The sequence below is a fragment of the Aspergillus steynii genome, assembly GCF_002849105.1.
Source record: "Aspergillus steynii IBT 23096 chromosome Unknown P170scaffold_2, whole genome shotgun sequence".
NCBI lineage: Eukaryota > Fungi > Ascomycota > Eurotiomycetes > Eurotiales > Aspergillaceae > Aspergillus > Aspergillus steynii.
Window position 1 is genome coordinate 1,730,559 of NW_020194399.1, and position 17,139 is coordinate 1,747,697.

Below are 17,139 nucleotides of genomic sequence, written 5' to 3' on the forward strand. Positions count from 1 at the left end.
AGAATGCGGGAAATGAAAAACAGTCAGCCAATCCAAAATGCTCGACGTTGCTTTCGGTTCTCAGATAAAGGTCATGCGGTGTGCAAGAAGACAAAAAAGAAGGAAAAGAATAATTAGAAAAAAAAAGAGGGTCGAACTGAAAGATGGGAAAAAGTGAAATGTATCAAGGAACATAGAATCATTGCAGATATCATGTCGTTTAGAAGCATTCCCATTCACAGAACACACACCATCGGGCAACACGATCGGCAAGGACGAGTCCTCTCCACACGCCACGCTCCCCGATCTTGATCACCGTTTCCCACACGCTGCCTTCAGCCGCAGCATCGGTGGCGGAGTCTGCACTGCTCGTGGCGCTGACCATGTGGTCGGCCTTGCGGCTCAGTCGCAAGATCTTGCCTGACGGCGACTGGATTGCCAGCTTGGCCGGCTTCTCTCGCCCCGAATTCGACCGGCCGGACGAGATGGCAGACGTCGAGGCCGAGAACTCGTTCGAGACGGTGGAGACGGAGGAGCCACCCGCGGAGCTGGAAACCATACTAAGGGCGCTCGCTGGTCGGGTCAGGATGGACGGTGAGACGCGGCCACTCAAAGCGGATTCGTTGCCGTTAGACGGGATCGGGAGGGAGGACGGGTGCTGGCGAACGGCAAACACAAAGGTGTTGTTGACGGCCAACTTGGAGCATTGTGGCTGCATGATGTACAGGTCGTGCCGCTGGGCATGCGGAGTCGGATGGCGCAGGACAAACTCATACGGCGGGTTCTCGCCACTATGCATGATGGGCATTGACAGGGCCAGTGGATGAGGGATGTCACGATTGGAATGCATCAGCCCCTTCTTACCCGCGTATACCTTCAGGACCCCCTGTCCTTCGTCGCCCGGTAGAACGGCTTTGACGGTGACTCGCTTGTGGCCATGAATCCAGTCGGGCTGAACCAAGGCCCGCTTGCGAACCACCTCGCCACTCTCAAAGAAGTCCCCATCTGAATCGCGGGCGAAGGCGGGCGCTTCAACCTCGGCCGCACACTCCACGTCGGGGGGCACGATCAGGCGAATCTGCATGACTTCCAGGCCGTCAATCCGTACCAGGCTGGTGTCGTAGTCCGGGAATTGCATATCCATTTTGAAATAAGGCGGGCAGACGGGTGGCAGGGCGAGAAGAACATCCAGGGAGATCTGGGGGCAGATATGCTGCTCCTCGGGGATCAGAGGCACGTGGGTATAACAGATCTCGAGAGGGCGCGCCAGGAAATACCAGTTCTCGGCCGCCGGCGAGAAGGTAGTGACGAATTCGTTCCTCAGCGGGTTCGTCGGGCTGGCCAAGGAACAATCCATAATGCGCCATTCGCCGTCAACCAGCACCGCGTTCCACCAATGGTTCGCGCGAGAGAGGTTGTCTAGATCGTACAGGTCGCCCGGTGTTTTGAGGAACCCTTTGATGGCCTCGGCGTGCAGACCAACGGCGGCACACATCTCCCGGACAAGGAAGGCAACCTCCTGGGGACTCCCTCGTTTGGTCTGCAGGACTCTCTTCAGGTCAATGCCGACTTCCTCCACCGGTTCATCCCAGGCGATCTTTTCACTGACCCAAGTGAAGAGGGCCCGAAGCCGCTGCACATCACTTTTGTAAGGCCGGCATACGTATCCTTGGGCAAGGCTCATCGGATTGGTCATCGGCGGGAGGCTATTGACAAAGCGGGCACTCTTATCCACGAGGTTGAGATTGGCAGTAGCAAAATCCGTAGGCTCACTGATCGGTAGCCCGTCGATGCTCTCATCGCCTTCGGCGCTCTCGTACAACTCTTCCACCGCATAGATCACCGGATGATCCATCATCTGGCATCGCTCAGCCCTTTCGACGCGCTCGTTTCGGCTGGGCGAGCTTGCTCGATTCACGTCCCGCCGCACCTGCACCCAGTCAATGGCACTACCCAGCCCCATCTCACGGGCCGTATCTCGGTGTGACTGGGCGGAGCGAATGGGAGATATCGCCCGACCTTTGGTCGGGGAATAGGACCCGCCATTCTGCCCAACCGCGATGCTGCTTCTGGCATTGGCGGCGCCGGTCTTGGCCGATTCGAAGATCTTCTTGAAAAACCCATGCTTCTTGGCCTTTGGCGTCGAAAGCCCACCGAACACTCCGGCCGATTCTTCGGTGACCGTATCGGGGGACGTCCAAGGGATTGCCGACGACGCACCCTGCCGAGACGTGTTGTGACTGGAGTGATAGGAGATGCCGGTGAGAGGGGTTTCGGGTCGAGGAGACATGCGCGAGATGTCGCTGAAGCCTCGGCCGCGAAAGGCGTCGACCGCCGTATTGGGCCGTCCGTTGGCTCCGACATTCCTCCGGGCGTAACTTCCCGCGCTGGTGGCGCTGAACCCGCCGGCGGACGCGCCACTCATCAAGCTCTGGCTCGTTCGCTCGGTGCTGGCCGTCGTGTTTGTGCTGTTACTCTGCACCCCACTCGAGGAGTTGGTTGTGCTCGATTTGTTCGTATAGCTCCGGTCAAGAATGTCGCCCCTCAGATCTTGCCCTGATCGCCGGCCCGCCGGATACGAAGAATATTGCGCCGGTACAGAATTGTGCCGGCCGTGATAGGGAACATTTCTCGGGGGTGGCGGAGGAGGTTCTTCGTCTTCTTCCGATAAGTGTATATCCTCCGAGCCCCGTCGATTCTGCGCCTGCATCTGTCGAAGCCGGCTTTCCATCCTCTGCACGTAATTGTTGATCTGCGGCGGGCCATCGAGGAAATGGTCCGTGGGATAGACGCTGCTTCGGTGAGGCGGTGCGCTTGGGGGCAGATCGTCTTTATCTCCGTCGAATCCCAACGACGTCAACGAGCGACCCATCGGTTGCGCAGGCCGGCCGTCTCGCAGGGTCTCATAAGCATCCGGTGACCACGGGTTGTCGAATGACGGCTGCGGGGATGCCGACTGTTCGCCTCGCTGCAAGCCCATGTCCTCCAAAGATGTCATCACATCCTCCATGGCGTCTCGAAGCGGAGAGGGGGTATGTCCACGCGAATGCACGGCCGGAGATGGAGTTCTTGATATTGTCACATAACGATCATTCATGTCATAACGAGTCGGAACGCCCACCTCCACGGACGGCTGTCGATTGACCGCGACTCGGTGCGGGGGCGGAGGAGGCGGGGGCGGCGAATCCTCGCGTTCCTGTAATTCTAGAGGTGAGATTTCGCGAGAGGAAGTATGGCGAAAGGGAACATGGTGATATCCCATGGGGACTGCCGGTGGTACTGTAGGTGGGAGGTAGTCCATCTCATCGGGGGGTCGGGGAGACGCCGCGCGCGACGGAGGTCGGGAACGAGCGGAGCTTGGGCCCGGGGGAATGGTAGGTAACGACAGTTCTATTTCCTGCGGCGGACGAGGGGATACAGCGCGCGATGGAGGCCGAACCACGGGGATGACATGACCTGTGGGCGTTGCTGATGCGGGCGATGACTCTGGTTCTCGCTGGGGTCGCGACTGTGGGGTCCATGGTGAGGCCGTCCGCGAGGAGGATCCCGATTGCGAAGAAGGCCGAGCCACGGAGCTTCGGTGTTTCACCTGGGTCGCCGGAGTGCGCAGGGGCTTGACTTTCCGCGAAAGACTCCCATCTCGGGGTGGAGTCTGGGGGATGGAGCTCGTTACCGGTGATGCCGAGGTGCCGCTCCGGGACATCTCCCCGGAGGGCGCAACCGCTTCCTTATGGGCTTGAAATGGCTTTCTGAACACCGTCTTCTGTTTCTTCGGCGCGGACGTCGGATTTGTGATCGGAGACTGAGCCGTCGGGCCCATCGGACTCTCCGTGCGACTGACCGGCACGAAATTCTCGCTCAACACCTCCACGAAGTTGGAGGGAAACAGACCCATCATGCGCCGATCGCGTCGCAGCCGGCCCATCCACCACTGACCATCTCCGGCGTTCAAACATTCTATCAGATCGCCCTCCACAAAACCCAGATCTCGCTTGGTTTCTCCGCCCCAGGAGTACACGGCTCGGCACCAGCACGGGAAGCGGGTGGGCAGTTGAGGTGCGCCCGGGGCCATCACGGGGAGAGACGAGCGACAATTGATTGTCGACAGCGACTTGATCTCGAAGAAAGCTTGCCGAGCGTGAGGACGAATCAATTGGCGGACACGAGTCCTTGGAGAGGTTGCGTTGGCAGAGTGGGGATGTGAAGCTTCCCCGAGGCGGAGGAAGGACGGCACTTAGGAAGGATCAGGAGCCGTGAAGAGCAGTCAAGAGGGACATGGTAGGAGAGAGAGGAAATAAATAAAAGAGGAAAGGGTGGAGTGGGAAAAGAAACGAGAGAGAAAAAAAAAAGAAAGGAAAAAAGGAAAAAAAGGGAAGCACCTGCGTACGGCAACGTGCGCAACGACAGGGGGGGCGGGGGGGGGAACGAGGGAAGGCAGAGAGAGGAAGAGAGAGAGAGAGAGAGCGAGAGTGACAAGTTGAACGGTGAGGCCCGATCTGTTTTGGTGTTTACGTGGGCGCCGCTTTGGGACTAGCGGGGCCTTATCGATAAGCTTATTAAACGCTGTTATCGCCCGTGATTTGCTCTTCTTCCTGTCTGTTGCCTGTGTTTCTCTCCTTCTCTCCCTCCCTCTGTCTTGACATCAGAGTACTTTCTACCTGTTCATCGCATCCCATCGCTGTATGGAGCTCTGAGTTTGGCCAATGCACTGACGACGCCGACAGAATGGACCCTGTCACAAAGCGACTCCCCAGCCACCCCCAGCCTGACCCATGGTTGTTCTTCCGCTACCCGCTCAGCTTGCTTCCATGGATGACCTTTCCACGGGTTTCCAATCAAATCCGGCTGTCAGGAGAGGGAGAAGAGACATCCGGAAACAGCTGCCGTGAAAAATGGTCTTTGTGTTCGCCTGGGACTTGGACGGTTATCCCATCTTTCTATTTTCATGGCCCCAACTGGACCGAATCTCGTCGGAAATAGCCCTGAAACACGGACCATTTCCAATTCTTCTGGCCGACCCACCGTCAACATGATACGTCCAGCAGAGGCGTCGGAGTTTACCCCAGATTCCTCTTCTAGACAGGTCGTCGTATCCTTTGTTTTCCCCCTCTGATTTTTCCTCCGTGCACGCGCAGATCGTCACAGGGCCACCGGCGCCAACCCTCAACAGACTTTCCCAGGCAGTATGCCACCGCTCAAACCCCCTTGTGTCCTCCCTTCGGTCAAATTGAGTTTGGGGATTGCGTAGAAAGCTGCACTATTTGGTCTTCGCCCACCCGGCTTTTGCTGTCCGTAGTGCTGTCTGCCATGGCAACATTCCGATCCCTTGCTTCATGACCCCATGAGCTGACGCCACCAAAATGCCATTCGTCGGCTCTATTTATACGACTCGGAATCAGGATATTTCGGAGCACTCGTCAAGCAAGGATCGACTGTGGATGAGGGTCTTAATGGTCCGGATTCTCGCTACCAACCGAGCCCCGGGGACGGTTGACAACAAAGACTATACAGGAGTTGTGCCCCTTGCTTGCCGATCACTACCGGGATACTGTGGTATTTTGGGCTCTATCCACGCTGGTATATTTCATCGATGACGCGCTTTTCCAGGGCGCTTGGCTCGCAGTCTCTTCCTCGAGAGACATTCCTGCTGTCGCCTCATACAACGGAGCCATGTCGATCATGGGTCTGCATATTATGTCAGCTCCTTAACTTTGTATCCAACATAATAAGTTCGTTTGTTGGACATTCGACGAACGTGAGGATATGAAATACATGACCATGTCAATACAAATATACAAGTAACACCAAGACTCGTAGTAGACCGGGATATGCCAAGTGGGACGACGATCAGACGATGCGGTGCCTTACAAGGCTTCTCACTGCTTGTATGGAGTATGCCCAGTAAGTCCTGAAACAACATCGTATGATGGCTCTCCACTGAGCCCAATGGGAGCAATTACCTAATTGCACACTCTAGTACAGTCTGTGGACAGCAAACCAAATGGCAATGGGGCTAAGTATTCATATTGGATCCTCTTCAGAAAATAACGGTAGGGCGGGCTCTTCAAGTCGCCCAGTTTCGTTAAAACTAGACATGCTGGGCTTCTACATGCTTACCTCAGCATGGTTAAGAAAATCTAGAAGGGACAAATGGGGGGTAAGAAAACGCTCTGTTAATGCAAGCAACAAGTATCGGCTGGGTAGAGATGAACAAGAATGCAGAAACCAAAGGAACAATATCCGAGACAACACAATATTGACAGTTTACCTGAGGATCTCAGAGAGACATTTCCGAGCTGAACCTCAAGGCACTGCCCCGGCCGGCAATGGCTGAACCATTGTTGATGCCGGGGCTTGTAGGGCGGCTATTACCGGCGGTCCACTTGGGGCTTCGGGGCTGGGTGCTGGTCGACCGAGTTGAAGGGCGGTTTTTACGGATTTCTCGCAGTTCTTCTTCCTTCCTGCGCAGCAGATCGTCGCGATTTGATAGGGTGGACTCCAGTTCGACGATACGAGACATATGCCGCTCTGCATCACTCTTCAGGTTGAGCTCTTTGAGTCGAGCGACATCGCCGGCCACCTTGCGTTTCAACGTTTCATTCTCCTCCCGCAGCTGGCGACTTTCGTTTCCGGCTTGCGCTGCCACGGTAGATGCGTTTTGATACTGCTCGCGCGTATACTCCGCCTGCTTGCTTTCGTATTCTGTCTTTCGTTGCAAGGAGGCATTTTCCTTGGTCAGGCGCCGGATTTCCTCCCGTGCCGGCTCTAACTCTGCTGCATTGCCTCCGCCAGTCTTCAGCTCTTCTCGAGCCTTTTCCAGATCGTGCCTTAGTTGAGTGCGCTCATCCCTCAGTTTTCCGAGCTCTTCTTTCTGCTTCTCGACTCTCTGCTCGGAGGCAAGTTTGGTTTCAGACAGTCGATCGCGCTCCTGTCGGGTTCTATGAAGATCCTTGGTCCGGCTTTCATAGCGGTGCTGGAGCGTTTCGAGTGCCTTCTCCTTCTCCTGCAGACGAGATTGTACAGCAGCCAACGATGCTTGAAGACTCTGACGCTCGGCGGCATGCGAGGCTCTCATTTGCATGAGGCTCTTCTCCAATGCTTGAATGTCACGGTCCAATGTCTGACTGGGGAATTTGGAGGATTCCGTGAGCTGGGTAGGGTCTTGTGATGTATCGGCTCTGAGTCTTTTGGAGGCTTGCTCCTCGTTTTCTTCCACGTCCTATCCGTATGTTAGTAGTGTCATCCATAGGTTACACATGGGTGTAGGCAGACTTCGGGTTGTATGACTTACAAATGCACGTTTCTGGCTTGGTGCTGGCGTGATGGACGCGCTTTCAACATCTGCTCTGCCTTGGCTTTCGACTGGAAGGGATTCCAGTTCCTCCGGGCTGACGATATGTAGCGGCTCGACCTGGGGCAGTGACCAGTGGGAGTTGAAGTTATCAGACAGGAGACAACAGAGAATTTCGTCTATATCCTCGCGCACACCGAGAGCGTCGTCCTGGAGGTCACCCACTATATCACAAAGATGCATGGTATACTGGATGACCAAACGTAGCTGCTGGATTTGCTCAAGGTTAGGGAAGCACAGCTCAACATGCTCACTTGAATTTGCGATAATGAGCCGGATCACGGGAAGCAGATTTCCATTTCGCGCGAAAGTGGTGCGCATATGCTCCACCGATGGGCTTTTTGCGTTGAAGGAGGAGTCTAGCGAGATAATTGCAGAAGGCCTTTTGTAGGTTTCCATAATTCCATCATTGCGAGTCGACTGTATCCCGAAACTCAAAGAATTTTTAATCATGGAGATTTCGAGGTTGGTCCCAGGTCCCATCTCTTCGCGCGGCCGCGTGTAGACAAGACCCTTACCTGTCAGGTAGCGTTCGACAACTTTCTGAGACTTCTCCCCATGGACCAGGATTACCAAGTGGATGTCACGGCTACTCGCAAGCTGCACGAGATAACCTAAGAGCAGGAACTTTGCGCTGTTATACTCAGCCCATGCAGCTTCCTGCGCCAAATCCGTTGCACTGAGATTCGGATCTGGGTGTGTTGCAACGTTGCTCAAATTTTTAAGCACGTCGTGTACCTTCAGTTTAAGGCTTTCCATCTGGGCAAACTTTTAGAATAATCGCCTTAAAAGGTTTATGTTTAGAATTGGGGGTTTGAATTGGGCTTACCTTATTTTCAGCTACTTCATCGTGAGAGCTCGAAATCTTGAGAAACTCACGGATGCCTTGCGATTCACTAGCCAAGACTTTCTCATAGCTATCCTTGACTCTGGAGTCCATCGGGAGCGTCACAGCAAATTCAGATGGACCGAGATGGACAGACCCCGGGAGTATCTCCTCGGCGTTATTAACTGCAAGTGCGCTGGGTTGAATCGTTTGCACGTCGTGTCGTGGAGAGAGCTCCAGTACAGGCTCTTCCGCGGACGGCGCAGGGATAGCTGACGTGGCATCTGTTTGTGTGTGGCTGCCATGCTCTCTATCCACTCTGACACTTAGAGGCGCGGCCGTTTCCGGCACAGGAGCAGAAGCTGTAGGCTCAATATCTCCTGCGGAGGACGGCGTGGCACTTGCATCGTTACTCTGGATGACCGGAGTACTAAGTCTAGCGTTGAGTTGAGCATATGCATTTTTCAATTTTTCCCTTGGCGTGGCACCGTCAAATTTGTCATATCTGTCCATGGTGTCAATTAACTGGGGATCTTTTTCATCCTCCATGGCTTCAACGGTGACTTCGGTTGTCGAAATAATCTGTGATATGTGTATTGACTCTTGGCTTGGTATCTTGTTGTCTGGATACGAGTCTGGTATTGACTTCGTGCGTTGAGAAGGGGTATTGCCGCCTTGGGAGGAAGTTAGTGAAAACCATCAGAGATACCAGTGTAGGGTCGATCCCCTGCGGAAGACAAATTACCGGAGCGATAGATCTGTGAGACTAGAGTGCTGATGATAGACCGATAGCTGAAAGTCCTATGAGAGCACTGTGAGCAAGAGCCTTTTGATTCAGTGTGTATTTGCGACCACTGGCTCTCAGGAATGCTTAACGGACCAGAAGGAGTCTCGGCTATTTCGTTCACTTCTTGAGTCCGACTGACGGAAAAATTAGCAGACTCGGGCTTTCCAGAATCCTTGGTAAATTCTGAAACTGGTACCCTGTCCGAATTCGGTATTTGTCGGTCAGTAGTGAGTGAAGCGTGCCCGGGATTACTTGGAGTATTCGGGATGGCGCAGGTATCTGGGATTTCGTCTGGAAGCTGATACTCTGCAGGAATGACAAACTTGGACGTGTATCCAAAGATGTCAGATTGAGGTGGCGATGATGAGCTAAGTTCAAAATAAGCCTCCGAGTCAATGCTTCCAAGTCTAGCTGGCTCTGGCGATTGCTCTATGACAGATGTGTCGGAGACTTCGCTGGTCACTTCAATTTGCGGTGTTTCAGATACTGTGTCAATTGGAATAAATAGAGGAGAGTCCTCGCGTTCTGAATCTTGCTCTGACAGACCCGGGAATTCCCTGTTGCGACTTTGGGGTCGTCGGACAGATGATTCAAACTGTTCTATTTCAATAGAACTACTTGGCCTGGAGTGGGCCTGTCTCTTCGTTTCTTCCCAAGTCTGAATAGCAAGCTCACTGGCGTGCTCCTTGGGTTCCTGTTCAACAGGATCCCTATTAGTCGCAGTTCAAGTCGAACAGGCTTACCCAAGAACAATGCACGACAAGCGGGCAGGGAAGGCGACTCACCCAACTTGGTGACCAATCTCCTTCCCAGTCAATCAGGTACTGTGACTCGGTCTCGTCAAGAATACAATTGATGTACCATTCGTCGTCGTCTAAATTGGAACTTGAATGGTTGTCGTCGTTTTCGTCCTCGCTAGAGATAATGACGAAATTCTGCTTCCGTTGGGGTCTTTTGGTTTCGTCCGTGGAGTTTAAAATTACAGGAGAAGAGGACTTGCGCCGGCACCCCATTATGCGCGTCCAGAGGACATCGGCGAAGTGGAGACCATGGCGGAGGTTCAAGAATAACACAGGTACAGGAGTTGATAAAAGTGGGGGTGCAGTGAATAAGGAATTTGTGGGTGTTACCTGCAAAAGACCGATGCAGCGGGGACTTGCAGAGGAACTTGGCGAGGGTGGGGGGGGGGGGGGGGGGGGTGAAGAGGACGAGGGCAAGTGAGAAAGTATGAGGGTAAAGGAATGAATGGATGGATGGAATAATGAACTCGGGCGACGGGCAGCGGATGATCGCCGGCACGTGACGCCTTATCGCCCAAGGCCGCCCATCAATGACGGCCTCTCCGGTTCCCTCTGCAACGGTGCCTGAATAGCCTCAACTTACCTCAGAGTGATGCTAGCATTCAATGGCAGTATAGTGTTTGGCAAATATGCTCATCTTTCAAAAGCAGAGGATCTGAGTCTCCGAGGAACGTTCATGGATGGTACTCGGATTTCATCTCTCTAGGTTCTAACTTCTACCTAAGCCTGGCCATCTATATTTACAAAATTTGCCTCAGGCAACATGGCTAGCAAGTCTATCTAGTAGCGTCTATTTTATAACTTCACGGAGGATTCCTCCTGGCTCCGTTTCCATTGTTCAAAATCATAGCCAAGCTTCTCAAGGCTTGTAATTCGTTTCCTTGCCTCACCCTTTGCAATAAATTCTCTTCGAATTTCGGGGAACAACTGCCGCAGCCATTTCTCTTGCTCTCCCCAGTAGTTCCCTACCTTCCCATTGCCGTCATTCAGAAGACCAGGGCGAGGCGATGCCTGGGACGCCCACTCATAGAGGAAGTTCATGTAATTTGCGTCAAGGGGGAAGGGCAAGAGGTGGAAGGAGGTCCCGTTACCCTTTTGTGCCACGGTTAACTTCTCCCAGTCTTCCATTTCGATGAGAGATGGCAGCGCAAGTCGGCCAGACCAGACTCGGGCATAAACAGCAGCCTGGTTCTCGGACAATGGGAAAGGTATGACCCTCTGCGGCAGCGCCGGTAGAACTAGGGTGGGATCGTATGTGTAGAAAAGATGCTGATAGGTGTTTAATGTTCTGCGACCGTCCGTGATAAGCGGAGGATCTAGGGATGACAGAAATGGGAACGAGTAGAGATAGCCGGTGCAGAAGACGATCGCATCGATTTCGGATTCAACCCGACCATTCGCGAAGCGGACTGCCCTTGTACCTTGAGTTGCTGGCAGGAACTCCACTATCTCAGGGAAGTATTCCTTGTCCGCGGCAGTGGAGGGCACAAGGAACGACTCTGACCTTTGCGAAGCCAGGAGCTTGCCCTTGCTCACCGTACTGATCTGGCTCCCAATGTCGATTCCTGATGCGGAACTCCCCACGACAATGACTTTCTTATCGCGAAAATCATCCGGGGAGTCGAAGAACTTGGAGTGAGAGATAACACCCGGGTAATTCTCATTCCACTCCTTAATGCCGGTTATATCGGGCGTATAAGGAACGTCGTAATGTCCGCTGGCGACAACGACAGCATCATAGCCATGCGTATTGCTGACTCCCGTACGCAGGTCCCTAGTGGAGAGAGTCCAGGCGCTCGCTTCGGAGCCATTCCGCCTCACATCTTCGACCTGAGTCTCGAAACGAATGAAGCTTCGCACTTCCTCTGCGTAATCATCCAAATACTTCTTCACAGTAGAATGCTGGGGTAGCACTTGGCTGTCCGCAGGGAACGGTTTGTCTCCAAAGCTCATCAATTCCTTGGGGATGTTGGTTTCCAGAGTACTATAGATGGGCGATACAAAGACTGGGTCTGATTTCCCTTTCGGCCATATGGGTTTTTCCAGAGGCTCGTTCGGATCAAGCTGGGGGACAGGTGTCGACAGGCCTTGTTTCAAGGCGCCCGGGCAATAGTTCCAGACTCCAGCCGCCGCGCTGCGTTTCTCAAATACATCGATCGTGTCGAAAACCTTCTCGGCCAAAAGATACCTGAAACCCTGTCAGCCAAAAAAACAGTTGTCTCGAAGAAAACGTTGCATACATACTTCACTGCCGCTAGACCCGATGGGCCCGCACCGATAACCGCAATTCGACGGATCTGCGTTGAAACTGTCATGGCTCGATCACGGATTCAACGGGTCCAATCGTGGAAGAACCCCTCTAGTTGACTTGAGGGGAATGGATTGCAGGTGAATGAGGAAGAGGAATCCGGCATCTAACGAAGCTGGCGGGGGGGTTGACTTTAGTACGGGTGTTGCCACCCCGCCATGATATGTCGTGCTTCGGGACCTCGCGACAGCCCTTGATGGCATGCGAGCAGAGAAATGCCAACCTTAGGAGGCTCCGATGAGCCCGGAAGGATGGAGAGGGCAAACGACGCCCTGGATATGCATTAGGAACATTGAATGGCTGCGTGAATACAGACGGATACAGGCTGATACAGGCTGATACGTGGGTGATATGCCGATTACACTACAAATAGGACGATACCGGCAATACGCATACCAGACCCCGTGATGCAAAGCCACCGCCAAAGCTTCCCTCGTCGATTCTCTCGCTCGCAATCCTTCAATCAGAGTCACTCGGCCCAGCTATCTACCTCTCCTCCTAATCTCCGAGGAAATCGCAAGTCGAGGACCGGTGGTGCAAGGGGGCCATGCAACGCGCGTGATCCGACGATCGAGGACATGTGGAAATCGTGTTTCGATTAAATGGCCGCAGCGATGGACGCCGCCGAGCAGCTTCCGATCTCCAAACCCTTACGTTCGTCGCGCATCCCGATCGCGCAGCTCTCGCCGACAGCCGATAACCTGCAGGCGAGCGCCATTCATGCCACCGTCACGCTCCTATGGCCGTATTCGTCTTCCACCAAGTCCCTCGGCCTTCTGCTAGCAGAGCCCGACTTCCGTCTACGTCGCTCGAATGGTCAAGTCAAAGTGATCTTTCATGGGCCCGTCGCCAAAGATGTGGCGAAGTCTAAAATTGGCATTGGAGATGATGTGTGCCTGGATTTGGCTGGGTCGCGGTTCGTGAGCAACGATGCCGCAGTCCAGACGCCTGGTAAATGCGTGGCGTGGGATGTGCATTTCGATGATCGTGTCTTTCTAGAGGTAATTCCCCAGAATGTCTCAGGCCTCATGGGTAACCGGACAGCCCACTGACTAACATTGTAGGTCTCGCGATCCTCCATCCCCTTCTCAACCATCAAGGTTGAGCCTTCGTTGTCTCAAACAAATGGCCTCGAGCCCGCGACCACCGCTCCGACCACCCCTCCTAGGAACAACCTCAACAAGCGCGAAAACACTGAAGATGTGGGAGATTCTGGATCATGGCAAACTCCAATTCTCACGGCAAAATCGCGTGCATCCTTCGGAGGTCTAGTCGATTCCGCGTTCGATCCCTTTGCCGAAGAGGATGGGTATGTGCCGGGGAAAGGCAGGAAACGACCGAGATATAGTATGCAACACAGCGACTGGCGCTTGGTCGACGAACCAGAAAGCCCGGGCGACAAGGATTTACCGGTTGATTGGACGCACATATTTGATGAGGATTGGGGTGAGGGGTCGGAGCCGGATGGAGACAAAGAAACTTCCCCGGAGAAGCCCCTAGAGGCGGCAGGCGATGACGCCGGTCAGCAAACCCCCTCGGATACTGCTCAAGCTGCCGAGGGGAACTCTCCGACGCCACAGGCCCGTGCAAAGCCGATCAAAAGTCCAGAACGGCTCGAAGCTGAGAATCCATTTGTTCACCCTGCTACCGTTCAAAAACCAGAGTTTCCTCGTCCGGCCTTCGGACTCGGACAGGGGCTTCTCCAGTTTCCATCTTTTCTTCCAACAGACACACCGCGTCTTCATCCTATCCCGTCTCCTGGATTACCCATTCCGTCTCCGCTTGTCACGAACTCGTCCAGTCAACAAAGCTATTTCATGCCAATCACAGACGTGGCCCAGACTCACGCTACGACCGTCAGTACATCATTGTCTCGGGAAATTAAAGGCTCAGAAGAGGACACGAGCGAACACGCGGGCGCTGTGCTGGAGACGGAAAGCCAAACGACGATGGTCGTCGGAGAATCAGGAATCCAAAACACTGGCCTAGAAAATGAAGCCCTATCTTCAAGCCCCTCCGTGGCTGCCACAGCGGCTGATAAGTCCGTCGCCGAAGTTGCAAGAACCGCCATTGACCGCGTCCTGCAAGACCAGAAATCCTCTGCTATTTCCGTCGAGCCTCCAGCGGACCCAACATTAGGTCTCAACCACGGTGAGGATCGCACTAGAGATAATCGCGAAAGCTACGCAACGACAGGACCTCGTGAGTCTGAAGAACCGAAGGATGACAACGCGGGGGATGAACACACTGATGAGGAACACATGGAAGGCAATGATATAGATGAGCCTGGTGTGAGAAAAGATGAGATGGAAGAGCATTATGCTGAGACGGTTAGTAAGGAGAATCATGACGTGGAGGAAGACGAAGTGGAGGCAGACAATCCACATGAAAAACGAGTTTACCGGGGATTTGCTGCCGAGGAAACTCGCGAGGGTAGCATACCTGCTCTAAACGAGGTCGAAGAAAACTCAACAAACCAGAGCGACGAAGTTGATGAACGAGATCACCACCACGGTTCTGCGCATGATGAAGAGGACGAGGAGGAAGTGGAGGAAGATGAAATCGATGAAACGGAAGACTCGGACTCAGATGAGGAATCGGACGAGGAAGAAGAGAGGCTCTATGGGGACCGGTATGAAGAGGAAGACGAATTTGACTCTGAATCGGACTTGGTAGATGATGTCTCGCCGAAGCAGCATCAACCTGAACCGAAAACCTCGCAGCCTGAAGTCATTGTGCTCGACAGTGATAGCGAAGATGAAGCTCCCCATGTTGTACCACGAACAGGGGACATCCCCAGTGACCAGGAACCAGCGTCTCCATCACTTAGCAGCGGTCACTCGTCCCGTGAAGATTCTGTTGATTCCGAAAATGAAGATTGGCCCGAAGCTGAATACCACACGGAAGCCGAGAATGCGGAAGACCATCGATTCACAAATGAGAAGCTGAAAACACAATCGTCAGAACGAATGTCAGAAGATCTTTCGGAAACGGAATCCTCGGGAGCACAACTCTTGGAAGAAGATTACCCGGAAGAAGAGATGTTAGAAGACGAGGATGTGAATGACGATGTTACGAATATGGAAGTGGCATCTGATGACAATGAAAATGATGAGAAACCCGAAGGCAACCCAGTGGAGAACGAAATGGCGGATGAGGAGATGAAGGATAGAGAAGAACTGGACCACGAGCCAATTGAATCTGAGTCTGGGTCTGAACCAGAATCAGAATCAGAGGAAGACGACGAAGTGGTCCTGCTCGACCAGACAGATTATGGAAGATCCAGCGAACAATGGGCGGAGAATCAACATCTGGACAATGGGCTAACTCAACCCGAACAAATACGTGTTGGACAAGCGCCAGAGCAAGGTGAAAATACGGCGCAGATAACCATGTCTACCTCGGGTGCCGATTACTCGGAATATTCGAATTTTGAAAACGAAGCGACTTCTCAACAGAGTTACGAAGAACGGCACGGCATAACAGCACCACCACAAGCCCCAGAACAAGATTTCCTGCACCATGACTCTAATATCACAGAAACAATCGAGGAAACACGTACTATCGGTGAAACTGCCTCGCATGCTGTCGAGATGGCAATCGATCCTGAGCTATACAATTCCGGCCCTGGTCAGGAAGGAATAAGCGACACTTTTGAGGGTGACAAGCAAGATACCCGACTTTCTGAATCTAGAGAGGCAATTGAAGTGTCTACTTTTGATCGGAAAGTCGATTATAGCTTGATTCTCGACGGCGCCGCATCTTCACACATTCCCGCCGGCACCATTCCAGAAGGGCACGATTCTGCTTCCCAATCCCAGCCATTGGCAAGTCCGAGCTCTACTTCATTGAACGAAATCCACCAGCAATTCCTTCCAGCTGCCGCGGCAGCTGAATCGTTACCGACTCCTGAGCCTACCCAAGACAGTGCCTCACGGAAGCATGAGAGGCCTCCTTACACTCATGCTGAGCCTCCTGCATCTCAAGCGTTGGACGAGAATATCGTAGAGAATGGTTCCGACATCGAGGCAAGTTCCGTGGTAGAATCACGGGAAGGATCCCAGAATATCGAGGGGTCATTAATGCATAGGGAGAGCCATACTTCCGACGACGTCCGGTCTCTGCAGGCAGGGTTTGCCCTTGACCCTGACGCCAGAAACGCCTTGGACGACATTAGCTTGATTGGCGTAGACCGCCACTACCCGGGCTTGCGCAGCAAACTCTCTTATTTTGCGCCCCTTGCTACGCTTGTTGACCATTACAATGCTTCGATAGATACCATCTCCGCTGTTACGGAAGCACGCCCTGTGATTCGAGCATCTTCAGGAAAGAAGGATTACATATTGACCCTTCAGCTGACGGATCCGTCTATGGCGGGCACAACTCATTTTGCTCAAATATTTCGACCTTTCAAGGCAGCTCTTCCCTCCGTATCGGAGGGTGACGCTATTCTTTTGCGCAACTTCAAGGTCAAAAGCTTCAACCGCGCCATGATGCTCGTTAGTGCGAGCACTAGCGCTTGGGCGGTTTTTGACGGCCAAAACAAGACGCAGGTCGAGGGCCCGCCGGTTGAATACGAGAAAGAAGAAACCTACGCGACGGACATGCGGCAGTGGTACCAACAAGATGGCATGGCAATGGTGGCGGACGCCCAGCTCCAAGCGTCTATTGAGAGAGCCGGTCGAGAAGGAACACCCGCCAGCAGCGTGGCACTCAGCGACTCGGAGAGTATTGACTCGACACAACGTGTTGGTGAACGTGGCGAATCGTCTATATCGAACCTCAGCTCACGGCGGAATAGGAAATCCCATCGCAGAATCACGATTCATGAGTTAAGGGACGGAAGGAGATACACCGAGGTTGGTTCGCCGTCTGGCAAGGAGAGTATCCATGAACTTCGAGATGGAACTGTGTATGCAAATCTTTGAACGTCTATTGAAAGCTCATGCTATATATACCCCTATTCAACTCGGATTTATTCGTTTTTTATGAGTGTTCATGCTTTTCTTTCCCTCAACCCATGATTGTTCATCATATGGTGTGTGGTTTTCGGGGGATATTTCGCACCTACACTAGAGCAATCCAATC

The 17,139-nt window shown here is 53.4% G+C and overlaps 4 protein-coding genes across 4 annotated transcripts; 1 reads left to right on the plus strand and 3 right to left on the minus strand.

Annotated features, from left to right (window-relative positions):
• Positions 1-199: 199 nt before the first annotated feature.
• Positions 200-4,295, minus strand: P170DRAFT_401610 (putative SH3 domain protein (Cyk3); the record flags this gene model as incomplete). The annotated part of the gene is made up of 1 exon (XM_024846380.1): positions 200-4,295. The coding sequence occupies exon 1, from the start codon at positions 4,049-4,051 to the stop codon at positions 200-202; it is 3,852 nt and encodes a 1,283-aa protein (XP_024707206.1). The 5' UTR covers positions 4,052-4,295.
• A 1,961-nt stretch (positions 4,296-6,256) lies between these two features.
• On the minus strand, positions 6,257-8,669 carry P170DRAFT_422844 (uncharacterized protein; the record flags this gene model as incomplete). Its single annotated transcript, XM_024847467.1, has 3 exons — positions 6,257-7,198; positions 7,271-8,089; positions 8,160-8,669. The coding sequence occupies 3 exons, from the start codon at positions 8,667-8,669 to the stop codon at positions 6,257-6,259; spliced, it is 2,271 nt and encodes a 756-aa protein (XP_024707207.1).
• Positions 8,670-10,429: 1,760 nt separating this feature from the next.
• Positions 10,430-12,278, minus strand: P170DRAFT_506826 (putative flavin dependent monooxygenase). The gene is made up of 2 exons (XM_024854416.1): positions 11,988-12,278; positions 10,430-11,931 (listed from the first exon to the last, which is right to left on the minus strand). Exons 1-2 carry the CDS (start codon positions 12,056-12,058, stop codon positions 10,539-10,541), a joined length of 1,464 nt encoding a protein of 487 aa, XP_024707208.1. The 5' UTR covers positions 12,059-12,278; the 3' UTR covers positions 10,430-10,538.
• Positions 12,279-12,665: 387 nt separating this feature from the next.
• P170DRAFT_471831 (uncharacterized protein) lies at positions 12,666-16,979 on the plus strand (the record flags this gene model as incomplete). Its single annotated transcript, XM_024852873.1, has 2 exons — positions 12,666-13,052; positions 13,116-16,979. The coding sequence occupies 2 exons, from the start codon at positions 12,666-12,668 to the stop codon at positions 16,977-16,979; spliced, it is 4,251 nt and encodes a 1,416-aa protein (XP_024707209.1).
• Positions 16,980-17,139: the final 160 nt, after the last annotated feature.

Bases quoted from the DNA above. Each gene is read 5' to 3' on its own strand.
- P170DRAFT_506826 (XM_024854416.1), bottom strand. From the start codon at position 12,058: ATGACAGTTTCAACGCAGATCCGTCGAATTGCGGTTATCGGTGCGGGC. The intron at 11,932-11,987 runs GTATGTATGCAA...ACAGGGTTTCAG, and splicing joins TCGGGTCTAGCGGCAGTGAA to GTATCTTTTGGCCGAGAAGG.